Source organism: Propithecus coquereli, unplaced genomic scaffold, assembly GCF_000956105.1.
Source record: "Propithecus coquereli isolate 6110/MARCELLA unplaced genomic scaffold, Pcoq_1.0 Scaffold34, whole genome shotgun sequence".
NCBI classification, from domain to species: Eukaryota; Metazoa; Chordata; class Mammalia; order Primates; family Indriidae; genus Propithecus; species Propithecus coquereli.
In genome coordinates, this window is record NW_012149063.1 from 3,922,419 (window position 1) to 3,935,547 (window position 13,129).

General features: G+C 39.7%; 1 protein-coding gene across 1 annotated transcript in view; it reads left to right on the forward strand.

Moving 5' to 3' along the window:
* The first annotated feature begins 6,959 nt into the window (after window positions 1-6,959).
* ERICH2 (glutamate-rich 2) overlaps window positions 6,960-13,129 on the forward strand; it is a 31,748-nt gene continuing 25,578 nt past the window's right edge. The window contains exons 1-2 of the mRNA XM_012650682.1: window positions 6,960-7,043; window positions 7,300-7,462. Of these exons, the coding sequence (XP_012506136.1) occupies window positions 6,960-7,043; window positions 7,300-7,462 (247 nt within the window). The remainder of the gene's footprint in view (window positions 7,044-7,299; window positions 7,463-13,129) is intronic.

Sequence of the window (13,129 nt, forward strand, 5' to 3'; positions counted from 1 at the left end):
AAATGAACAGAACATCAGTGAGCTGTGGGACAACATCAAGTGACCCAATATATATGAAACTAAAGTCCTTGAGGGAGAAAAGAGAAAGCAGAGGAGAGGCAGAAAAATATTTAAAATAATAATGGATGAAACTTTTCCAAAAGTGAAGAAAATGATAAACCCACAGATCTAAAATGCTCACCAAACCTGAAGCACAAGCAACTTGAAGAAATCATATAAAGGTACATGGTAATCAAATTGCTTAAAACCAGTAAAAGAGAATCACAAAAACACACAGAGGAAGAAAAGACATTACATACTGAGGAACAAAGAACAGTATGACAGATTTCTTTTTAGAAACAACACAAGTGAAACATTGCAAGGCGAAGGTACAAGACAATGGAGCAACGATGTCCTGAAGCAGGGAAAGAGAGGGAACCACTGCCAACACAGAATCCTTTACCCAGCCAAAATAGCTTTCAAAAAATGGAAGGTGAAATAAAGACCTTTCTTAGATACACAAAAGACAAAAGAGTTTATCATCACTAGACCAGCCAGCATTTCAAGAAACGTTAAAGGTAATCCTTCAAGCAGAAGGAAAATAATATCAGAGGTAAATCTGGATCTACACAAAGAAATGAAGTGCAGTGGAGATGGTAATTATGTGGGTAAATATAAAGTTTTCTTCTTGCTATTTAAATCTCTTTAAAAGATAATCAACTCTTTAAAGCAAAAATAAAACAATGTATTGTATATTTGGAAACCAAATGTAAATAAAACACATGTAGAAACATATGACAACAAAAGCACAAAGACCTGGAGGGGAGAAATGGAAGCACATTGTTTTACATTCTTTATATTCTACATGAAATGGTATGATATCCCTTGAAGGTAGATTGTTCTAAGTTAAAGGTATATAGTATACCTTAGCAACCACTGAAATAACACAGCAAAGAGTTAAAAAGTTAAATCATAAAAATTTGATTAAGTTCTCTTTCAGACAGTGAAGTTGCTCAGGAAATTTCACCCCAAAATATGACTCTGGTTTAAAAAGTATTTTGAATTAAAGGACCTTAGAGATCAACAGGCCTTAGAAGGAGCTTTACCCTCTATTTGCACAAAACCAGATGGACCCATCCAGAAGGACAATTGTCTTTCCTTCCCCTCCCTATTACCCCAATATATTGCAGGAAAGAAGATCAAGAATGCAACCAGACCTGGCCTAACCCATTTTAAAGATAATATCTGTCTCTTTAAAAGTTAACTTAATTTCCAAAGAGAATCAATAACAAGTAAATCTGTTTCTCCCCATCCATTCATTTTCCCAAGTGTCTATTCATTCTCCCTAATAACCGCTTATTACCCCTAAACAGAATTACCTACATTCCTCATCTCCCCCTCCCCTCTAAAATAAGGGTATATAAATTTCTAGACCCCATTGGGATATTGGGTAATCACTCTGTGATTCTCCCCGTGTACATGGTAAATAAATTTATAATCTCTTTGTCTTATTAATGAGCCTTATTGTGAGTTGATCTTTCAGTGACCCTTCCAGGGGCAAAGGGGAAGTTTTCCTTTCTCCCCCACAACAGGTGGAGTTTGAGACACCTATGGGATATCTAAGAAAATTTGCCCAGCATGTAGTTAGATTACATGAGCCCAGAGCTCGATGGAGAATTGGAGGCCTGTCAGCATATAGGTGGTAGATAAAACCATTAGTGTGAATAGGATCACCAGGGAGACCATGTCTAGCAGGATGGGAGGGGATTTAGGGCACACTAAGGTTTTAGAGGGTGGACACAGGCAGAAAACACTACAAAGAAGCCCATGAATGAGGAGAACTGGGAGAAAGACGTGCATGAAAGCCACAAGTGTTTCAAAAACGAGTGAGAAGTCACTATATCACGTGCAATAGAAAGATCTCCTAAGGCAAGGGGCAGAATCCCCACCCTCCCCGCACCGATGAGTCTGACACCTTTTGCCAGAGCAGTTTCATCAGCAAGGTGCAGACACAGCCAGCACCAGCGTGATAAGCAGTGGCTGAAAATGTTTGAAGAGACTTGGTGCAGAGAAGAAGGAAAAAGAGGGCACTTCCAAGTGCCAAGTGTTTTGTTTTCTGTTTCATTTTGTTTTGTTTTAAGATTATTTGACTTAAGCTTGTTTATTAGTTGAGGGGAAAGGTAGTTAAAAAAAAAAAAAAAAGAAGGGTTACACTCTAATGGAATGTTTTTCCAACATTCGCTTTTCCCAGGATTTAGGCAAAGAAGGAATCTACTTGTATTTAGTCTTAGCAACATCACCCTTCATCTCAATATATAGTTGGTTACGATTCCCAAGTTTGTTTGCTTTTTCTGTTACAAGTTTAGGTTAGTTGATTCCCAATTAAGTTGGGAAGGGACAGGGCATTTTTCTCACTTAGAGCTATCTTCAAATCACAGTCAGAGGAAGTATCTAGTTCTCCAAAGAGTTCCCAAACAGCACTAAGAAAAAAAGTGAAATTTCCTGGTCAAATAAATTTGAGAAAGGCTACACGTTAAAAATCTCCCTCTGAGAAACTGACAAAGTACATTAGCATATTAAAGTCTCAGAGACATTCTACATTAAATAACAAAAAAAAAACCCACCCTGTTTAACAGTTTAACAAACAAATTTCCCCCAGGTGGGTGGGGGGGCACTGCTTCTTTTCTCTGCGTGTTATTAACATACCGGAAGAGTTTTCTCTTAACACCAGTGTAGGAAACCCTGCTGTAGGCAGTTGATTCTACCTACCTTCTGTGGATTCCTTTTAGGTTTTATTAATACAATAGTGAGGTTCTTCTCCATCTTAATCTTTAGATTTAGGGATTCATGTTACCTCAGGGACTTGAAGCCCTCCCTAGACTATCAACAGTGAAGAATAGTGGTAACATCACCAATTGTCTTAGGAACCCCTTTATAACACCAGGGATAGGGGGCACTTTAACAAAAGGATACAGATGGTTGAGGAAAGGTCACTAAGAGACATCTTTAATTAAGGTTAACAAAAATTCCTGGTCTGTGAAAGGACTGGTAATTTATCAGACACCTTCCTAGAAGGATGTGAGTTGTAGACAGGATCAAAGAGACTCCTTACATGTCTGGAGGAAGCAATCAACTAAACTACAATGACTTTAAATCAAGATACACAATTGGAAATGATAGCATATTTTGAAGTTCTGATGCAATAAAGAATTATGATATAATGCCCATGGAAATGAAAGGATGATCTACATTATAGGTTGAAAGAAGAAAAATTGTACAGCACAAATGTGTTAGTGTGGCAGTGTGCTGTCTCCAGCATTACTCAGAGAAGAGCGGAGAACAATGGGATGCCGGTTGGTCCCAGTGCAAACCCCGATGAAGTCCAGCCCACCCAGCTACCAACCTTCTCCTTCCCCTCTTATCAAAGTGATTATTTAAGCACAACCAACCCTTTAAAAAAGATTGCTATTTCACATATGTACCAGTATTTAAATCCATCCACATATCAAGAATTGGAAGACAATCATCGTTTATATGAGGCCTGCATTAACAATGCTTTGGCTCCAGGCTCCCTCTACTGTCTTTGAAATAATAAACAAACATTTTATGGCACCCTCCTGACTTAGATTCTAATATTTATGAAAGTCAAAACAAACACAATCTTGTGCAATAATAAAGGATATCTTTACTATGATAATTAGGAAGTTCAGTATTTGGAGAAAGTTGAAAAAAATATGAACTAATTAATGAAACATTTATACAGATAGAACCATATGAAGTTGCCATTATTTGCCTATTTCTTATCCATAAATGGCAATTTCATATGGTTCGACCTAAAGTATGAAAATTTAATTGCCAAAGAATAGTAAGGGGTGTGTGCATGTGTGTATATGTGTGTATATACGTATGTTGCAGGGGAGGTTATGGCTTTTAATAAATAATCTCCAACATGAAATCCCTAAATGCACTGGTTACTTGACATGATGTTTGTTGACCAAAATTAACTATAGAATATAAGTCCAGTGCCTTACAGGAATGTGTGTATTATAATTTCGGTTTAGAAGAAAGAAAGCTGCCTTCAGGGTAATAAGTGTGAAGACATCAAATGTTTCACTTAAGAAGATAAATAAAAGAAATGCAGAAAAGCCATATGTTTACAAGAGCAAAGCTGGAAGTAAAATAGTTAACATTTTAACTGTGAGAGGAGGAAGTAGGGCAATTTGCATAGACTTCAAATAATCTCACCCTATTGAGAAAACCAGCAAATCCTGGAAAGAATTAGAGGTAAAAGCTAAAGTCAATACACTTCAAATGTCCTTGGTGTTTCACAGTAACTAACAAGAAAGCATCTTCTGGGTAAGTTCACACTTTGTACAAAATAAATATTAATTCTGTTGTTGGTAGTTTTCCAAAAAGTTAATATTTTACACTTTAGAATTTTAGTTTCTTAACTTTGCCTTTGAAGCTCAAAGAATGCCTTTTGAAGTTATGTTTTCATAGTCCTAGGAATTCAGTCTAAGAATGAAAGATGCCATCAAAGATTTGTTTACAAAGATGTTCATTAAAACCTTATTTTTTGTAGTTACTGTTCACCAATTAAGTCTTATGCCTAACATAGTGCCTAGTATATAGTAAGCATTCAAAAAATATTTTTGAAAAAATGAATTACAGGAGAAAAGTTGGAAATTTCCAAATTGGGGACAGGTTGAATAAATTAAGGATAAATTGGTGGTTTATACATATGATATAATATTATTTAATATATGGCCATTAAACATGTTTTGAAGACTTTAAAACATTGGTGAAATATTCAAGAGAGAATGTTAAGTTAAAAGGGATGTTAGCAATATGTACACCATCTAATGCAAACTTTATAAAGTAAATATATATGTGCACACAAAAAGGCAAGAAGGAAAAATAGAATTATTGACTGAGGTTATTAGTGGGTGGTGGAATTCTGGGTGGTTTTTATTTTTTTCTTTATGTTTCTCTGTAGGTTGCAAATTGTTTATCATGAACATGTATTAGTTTTAAAATCAGAAAAACACTAAATGCTATTTAAACATTTTTTATATAATGCTCTGCTAACATTCAGATCTGTAATAAAAGTGTACCCATTAAAAAACCAGGGAGTTTAATAAAAGGTAGTTGTTGTGGGATGATTCAATATTTGTATAAGAGTGTTTGGCTGTGCTATAATAGAACAAACTCTCATGAGACGGGTACTTTTGGTAATTTACTCAGTAGTGTGAATGCACAGGCCAGAGCTAAACTGTGCTGTACTTTTGACTATTACACCAATTAACAACTTCTGCACAAAAGGTATAGAGATAGGTGAATTATTTCTCAAGTTATACAAATAAAGATGAACCATAATGCTTTTTCATCAGAGAGAAGTAAAATAATCACCATGGGTTCAAGCAGACACTGAGCCAGGTATTTTTCTTAAATGATCTCTAATCCTTACAGCTACTCTGAAAGTAGGTATTTTTATTCAAATACATAATAATAGAAGTAATAATAATATCTAAGAGTTATTGATGAATTGTCATGTGTCAGGCTCTGTGTTGGGGGCTTTAATTATTTTCTCTCATTCCATATTTTGAGCTACAGGGGTAAGTAGTGCATGAGCGCCAACTTCGCACTTGAGGCCCAGGGTGGAAGCCAGATCTGTCTAACCACTCCCCCATGTGGAGAAAATACTTTTATTCTCCAAGCTCATTAATCCATTTTTGCCCCTACTTTCAGAAACAATAAATAAACATTAAAAACATTGCGTTCTATGAATGGATTTGAGTTCTTCTGTTGTGGGGAAGAGAGGTGGGAAGAGAAAGTTTTTTTTTTCTTTTTCTTTTTCCTAACACAAGGAAACAAAGAAGAGAAAGTTTAATCAGTCAGATTTGATGTTTTCTTACACTTCCTTAGAGTAGAACAATAGAAATAGCCAGTCAGTCATCACCCATTCATCAATACTAAGCGAATTCAACAAAACTAATGTTTTCATAGGTGTTGATCAAGAAATATAATGAATTTCCTTTTGCTTTGTTTGAACGAAAAGTCTTCAATCAAACTTAAGACATCTTCTATGTAAAGGTGTTCCCATAATAGAGGAAGTAATGGCTTGCTAGATCCTTATCAAACTGGGGATATATTTGTTAATGACCTCATTGAGTTCTTTTAAGAAACTTCCATTCTGGCTTTTTTCTTTTGTCCTTCGTGTAATCCAGGGCTCACAGGAGATTTAGAGAATAATTGCGGGCAGGTGATTAAGAGAATTTAAAAACAACTGAATCTCTATATATTCTTGGTTCCTGAAATGGTCCACCCGGTTCTATTTTATAATAATAAAGTTTTCCCATCTATTAAGCATCTCTACATGTCAGAGCTTTATATATGTATCTCGACAACCATTTACCAAGGTACATATCCTCAGAGGTCACCTAACCCCAGAGGTTAAATAGCGATTATATTAATACCTCTTATCATGCAGCTACTACGTGAAATTCGAATTTGGATTTGATTCCAACAAACAGGCTTCCTTCAAAATACGATGCCTAGCAACAAATCGATTCTAGTGATTTCCCCGAATCCCAAGTGGAGCAAAATAACCAATTCCTTTCTAGAAGCCAGGCTTGAGGGACAATTAGAATTTTCTAACAGAAAAGCTCCCCCACCCCTTTATGACCAAAGTAGTTATTTAAGCAGGGAACCTGGACTTGGCCCCCGCTGGTGGGAGCGGCAGGTCTCTCCTAACCTCTTGAATCTGATTTCTGAGAAAACTGCCGTCCAGAGACTCCCCAGGAAACCTATAATCTTCTTGGGGCGACCTCAGGTTCGGGGACCAAGTCCTGCAGGGGACATTTGTTCATCCACATCCAAGGACACTCATCTCTCCCAACTGAAGACTTCTTTTACTCCACAAGTTTAAAACACTAACGAAGCCACCCGCCTCTTTCCCTCTCCTCAGCTTAGAATCAGGTATGGACATCGACGTTCCAATCTGTCTCCCTTCGGCCCTCCTCAAAGTAGCCGGTGCACGTGCGCACGTCCGTCCGACGTTGCCGGCAAGCAATTCGCAGCACTGCGGGATCCTAGGGACCCCGAGGCTCTAGCTCAACCCGGTCGCGCGCCCCGCCCGCGACCCCCAAAGCTTGTTCCGCCCTCTCCCAGCCCCCTCAGCCCCACCGCTCAGTCCCGCCCAGAGCTGGCCCCACTCCACCCCGTTCTCCGGCCCCGCCCCGGAACCTCCCCGTCCCGCCCCCTCCGCCTCGCGCCCTCCTTCGCTCCCAGGGTTCCGCCCGCCCCCGCTCCACCCCCTAGGCCTCTACCGGCCGCCGCTCCCCTGGCTTCAGCTGCACGCGGCCCCGTCTCCATGGCAACGTGGCGTCCCGGGCTCCTGGCTCCAAACCCAGCGCGAGTCGCGAGCTGGGCTGGCCTTCGGTTTTTGCCCTTCGGACAGTCGGCTTCACAAGGCCACAAGCGGGTAAGAGGCACCGCGGCGACAGCCGGTCGCCCTGTCCCCAGCCCCACGTGCAGGACCCAGTCCTCACCCCGGACTCCCCCAGAGGTTCTGGCACCTCCCCCAGAGGTGCCGCAGGAGAAGGTAGGAAGGATCCACGCGGCTGGAGGTGCGCCTCGACTCGGCTTTTTCCTCATGCTAGGGTCGAGCGCCGAGGAAGGGATGTGTGTCTACGTGGGTGTGGATGATAACTGGGCGGTTCTGACAGGCGTGTCTACACTGCCACTCTCTGACCTGCCGATTTGTTCGCGCTAGCTCCTCCCCTCAAACAATGAAAACAGCCGCGTCCCATCCCAGGGCTTCCTGCTCCCTCTCTCAGCCCTTGTCCCTGCCCAACATTCTTCTACTTATACTTGGAAACAGCTTAATGGCCAATAGGGATGAGCGCTCACTGTGTACTAGCTAGATATAACTTGCTCGGCCATAAAAACTTACGTAGAATTTGAGCAAATCGTTTGATCTCCCAAGCCTTGTATTCATCTTCTGTAAAATGAGGGGTTCTGACAACGGATCACTTCCATAGTCCAAGCGTCAGCCTTCTATGAGATGGTGAAATTGACTTGAAATTTCCAAAATCATGGTAGTGTTGTCTTTTGACTGTTCAGACTACTCGACACTGAGCCCCTGCAGCATTTAAAATAACACAGGGCATAGTTATCAATTTATTGTTGGCTGAATCTGTTCTTACCCCAAAGGAGCCCCAGAAAGTTGCTTTTAAAAAACAAGTCAGAAAAGGACACTGAAAATGTCTTTTGATTTGTTTTACTGTCCTAGAAACTAAATACAATGATCCCAAAGTCCAATTTGTTAATTTTTTTCGGTTTTTTTTTTTTTTTTTTGCTAATTAAAGTTGTTTTGGTTTTTGTAATCCCTGGAAAACAACAATAACAACGGCATTGCTCTCTAAATGTTAAGAGTTGACCGAAGCTGAATTCCAACACCTTTGTAGGGATTCCACTGCACCCACTCCAGCATTTCAGAGCTTCCTACCTACCCTCACCAACTGAGCTACCACTCCAGTTTTTTCTCCCCCTTCTTTGCCCTATCCAGTCTCAGTTGTGCACTTAGACCTGGCCCCATTTGTCAGAGTTCACCTTCAGGACTGTCCTTGATAGGCTGTAGGTAATAATAACAATAGTGATAGGAGAAGAAGGAGGAGGAGTTGTAGTAATTGTAATTATAGCAGCAGATGTGCTACTATTATTATTATAGCTGTTTATGTTAACCCTCACAATAACTCTGTGAGGTAGGGTGGCATTTTTATCCTCATTTTACAGTTGAGGAACTCAGTCACAGAGAGGTTAAGGAACTTGCTCAAGGTCACACGATTTGCTGGGATTGGAACATAGGCAATTTGACTCCAAAATCTGGACTCCTAGAACTATATTATGATGTAAAGGAAATATGTAAAATTTATACTTAGTCACTTTTAAAAATGAATGTAAGTCATGGATGATCATTGAAAGCATTTTTATATACATTTGAAGCTATGCTGTGAAATATTCTCTCTGCATCATGTTTTATCTTCCCCACAAGCTCCTCGAGGATTGGGGGTAGTGCTTAATCAGTTCTGTATCTCCTTCTCATCACAGTTTCAAGGCCTGAGCTTGTAGCTGTCTGTGCATAAATTCTTTCTTTGCCTATTAGAATACAAAGTAGCTTATAAAAACAAATAGCACAAAGCTATAAAATAATTGCATAGTTGGGATGAAGAAAAAATATGTCCTGTCTTCCAGTATGACAAAAGAAACCAAAATAAGAATTTTTCTAAATTTGAATTTTAAATTGGTAATTAGGTTGGTAATTAGGCCAGGCACAGTGGCTCATGCCTGTAATCCTAGCACTTTGGGAGGCCAGCATGGGAGGATCAGTTGAGGCCAGGAGTTCCAGACCAGCCTGAGCAACATAGCAAGACCCTGTCTCTACAGAAAAATATTTTAAAATTAGCTGGGCATGGTGGTGAATGCCTATAGTCTCAGTTACTCAGGAGGCTGATGCAGGAGGATCCCTTGAGCCCAGGAGTTTGAGGTTGCAGTGATCTGTGATGATGCCACTGCACTCTAGCCCAGGCAAAAGAGCAAGACCCTGCCTGAAAATAAATAAATAAATAAATAAGAAAAAAAATTAAAAAATAACAAAGTAAATGTTGGCAATTCATTTTATAAAAGGATTATTTTTTTTTTCGAAGTCTGTATAGTCCAGATAAAACCTATTTGGCCCTGTTGTCTACTGGTTAGTGAACACATACCTAGAGGAGTAGGTGTATGAGATGTTTACAGTACATTTTTTTTTCAAGTACTAAGCCTTTAAAATCCGGGGTATATATTTCAGTTGGCTCTGGACTATTGTAGTAGCCTCTTAACTAGTCTCTCTACTTCCAGTTCTCAGGTTTACCCTCCACAGAATCTCTTTTCTAAGATAGATCTAATCATGTGATTACCCGTCAAAGCCTTGGTTTGCTTTTACATTGCCTCCTGGTTAAAGTCCTAAATCCTTAGCACATGGCAATTAATGACTTTTATAATTTGCTCCCACGTATATATCCAATTTCATCTATTGCCATTCTCTAACACAGCTAAACTACAACTTCTTCTATTGACTGACTTCTTGGTCTTAACTTGGTTAAATGCCACCTTCATTCTGAAGCCTGACTCAATCTTGCTTCCCATAGCAGATAGAATTAATCTCTTCTCCCTCTGTGTTCCTATGGACTATGTTAATTCTAGTGCTGTAGCTCTTATTGCATGGTATCAAGTGTGTTAGTCTTTTTTGGTTTCAAGAAGGAGCTATATTAGTCAAGGTGTCTTTTGGTTTTAAGTGACAAAAACAACTCCAACTCGTTTAAGCAAAAAAGAAAAATTAATTGGCCTATGGGAAAGACAGAGGTTGAGCTGTAAGCAGAGACTGCAACATCATCAGGGATGTGTATGTCTCCCCCTGCCCCATCTCTTCATCTCTTATCCCTGATTCTTGTGTGTATTCCACTCATTCTCAGGCCTTTCTTTCCCTAAAGGCTAGAAACATGGTTGCTGGGAGCTCTAAACTCACATTCTCCTACCTTTGTGACAATTCCACTTGGAAAAGTCTCAGGGAAAGTTTGTGATGAACTTAGCTTGGATCACAGGCCCACAGCTTGGTCCCGTCACTGTATTAGCTTATGAGTTACTATAATTGGTCTATCTTGGGATAGTACTGCCTTTGTGTTCAGGTGAGCTTGATCTGTTAACCAAATAAGGAGGAAGGGACTATAGGCAGACAATACCTTATTCTAAAGATACCTGTAGGAATTACAACACTTGAGGAAATCTAAGACACCCAGAGAACAGGCATCAGAGCTGGATTCTGGAACTGGAAGGTTGTTCAGGGGCAGCTCTGTTGAGTGGACTCCCTCTTCCTCTGTCTTTCCAGTTCTACCTCCACTGCCTGCTGACTCTCCTTAGATACTTTGAGTCCATGAGCCAAAAAGAAAGATTTTGATTGTTCCTGGTAATTGCCATTCTCTCCGTTTGGGCAGTATGAAGAGTTATGTTGTAGCCCTTAGAGGGAAGCTTTCAGTATAGTACTTTGAAGCTGGGTCTGTGCCATACATATAGGAAGTTAGTACTTAGTTCCCCTATAAGATTCTGAGCATCTCAAAAGCAGAGAATCATCTTTGTAGCCTCAGAGCTTAGCTCAGTTATATCTGATATATGGTAGGGGCTCATCAAATGTTTGTTTTAAATAGACATTGAATATTGCATGAAAATTTAGAACTATCTTAACGATGTTATTCCTGTTGCCTCAGGGACGGTTGAAAGATTCTCAGGAGAGTCAGCCTGTGTTCCAAAAGCCAGAGGGTGCACTTGGTCGAGATTTAAAGGGATGGTTAAATGAATGTTGTGATGTTAATGTTAATCATAATCAATAGGAATGAATATACAAGGTGTACACCTATAACCATTCTTTCTGGTTACCATGACTCCAATTTGAGCAGGTACTACTGGATGAACAAGAGAATTAAAGTGGCACACGGCCAACGTACTGCTTACATTCCTGTAAGAGATGGATAAATGTAGAGATACAAATGGTATTGCAAATTTTAAATTGTCTTTGTTTTTTTAAACAGATAGTACATTTATATCATTCAAAGTTCAAGAGGTACAAATGGACCTAAAGTAGAAATCTCCCCCCACCCCATTCCTGCAGCCATCCCTTTTTCCTCCCCAGAATCAACCAATATTATCAGTTTCTTTTCTGAAAGCGTTTCCTTTCAGATATTTTTTACATATTGATATTTATTTTTAAAAATGCTATTACCTATGTAATAGGCATTCCTCATTCCGCTTGGTTTATTCAGTGTCACTGCTTTCACTTTATTTGTGTTCTAAATTACTCTGCTTTTTCCCTGGAGTCAATGATCTTTCTAAACAAGTATCAGTACTTCAAGGCCTTTGTGGATTTTTAATTAATTAATTAAAAGCCCTCAGAGCTAGTCTGCTTGTCCCAATAACAGTAAAGCCTTCTTTTTGTTTCCCTAAGCAATTTTAATAAGCCCCATAGGACATCTTCTCAGCTTTTCCTTTAGATAAAACGACAGGTTGTTTCTATAGTGTCTCTTCAGTGTGCCAGGCTCTGTGCTAAACACTTTACCCAGATTATCTCATTTAATCCTGATAATAATCCAGTGAACTTGGCACGACGGTGATCCCCATTTTTCAGATGGAAGAATGGAAGCTTAAAGAAGTTACGTAGCTTGCCCAAGCTCACCTGGGAAGTGGCAGAACTGGGATGTGAATCCAGCCTCTTTCATTCAAGAGCCCCAGCTCTTGAATATTTACTCTGTTCTGCCTCCCAGGGAATTCAATTTTATGAAAGGAGATTAAATGGACATTTCCAAGGTAATGATAAAGCCAGATGGAGCAGAGCCTGGGTCTCCATCAAGGGCTGGGATCTGCCCATCCCAGGTGAAAATGGGAGAATTATATGCACTGATGTTTCATCTGGGTGAAGGGGGGAATGTTACAAACCATGAAGATCCTAGAGCTAGAAAGTAGGGGAAGGCTCTAAACATAAAGGTGATGCTCTGTGTGACTGTGGGTACCCACAGGATTGTGGAAGTCTGTGGAGTGAAAGTACCTCTCAGGAGAGGTCACCTCAGATTTCTTTTGTTAAGGTCTTATTTAGTTCTTTTTTGCATTGTTTCAGCTTTGGAGCTTTACTGCCCTAGAGAATCAGAAAAATCTTTCATTTATCCTAGAGTTTGGTCTTCCACAGCTGTTTTCTCCCAACAGATGCCTTGCTGTTCTGATAGACTTTAGATCTCTGTGAGCTTCTCAGAGGGATAATCAAATTAATAACATAAATAATGTCTGGCTTGATCAAGGTTCCCCAGAAAGCAGGGCCTGAGGCAAAAGTTTATGTACGACTACTTTATTTGGGAGTGTAAGTCAGTGATGGGAGATGGATTTTAAAAAAGAAAAAATGTACAATAATGATGCTTCCCTTTTGTTGTCCACAGTCTTGAACCTGAATTTTGTATTCCAGAAATCCCTAGGTATGTAATAATAATAATAATTTTTAGGCCGGGCGCGGTGGCTCACGCCTGTAATCCTAGCTCTCTGGGAGGCTGAGGCGGGCGGATTGTTTGAGCTC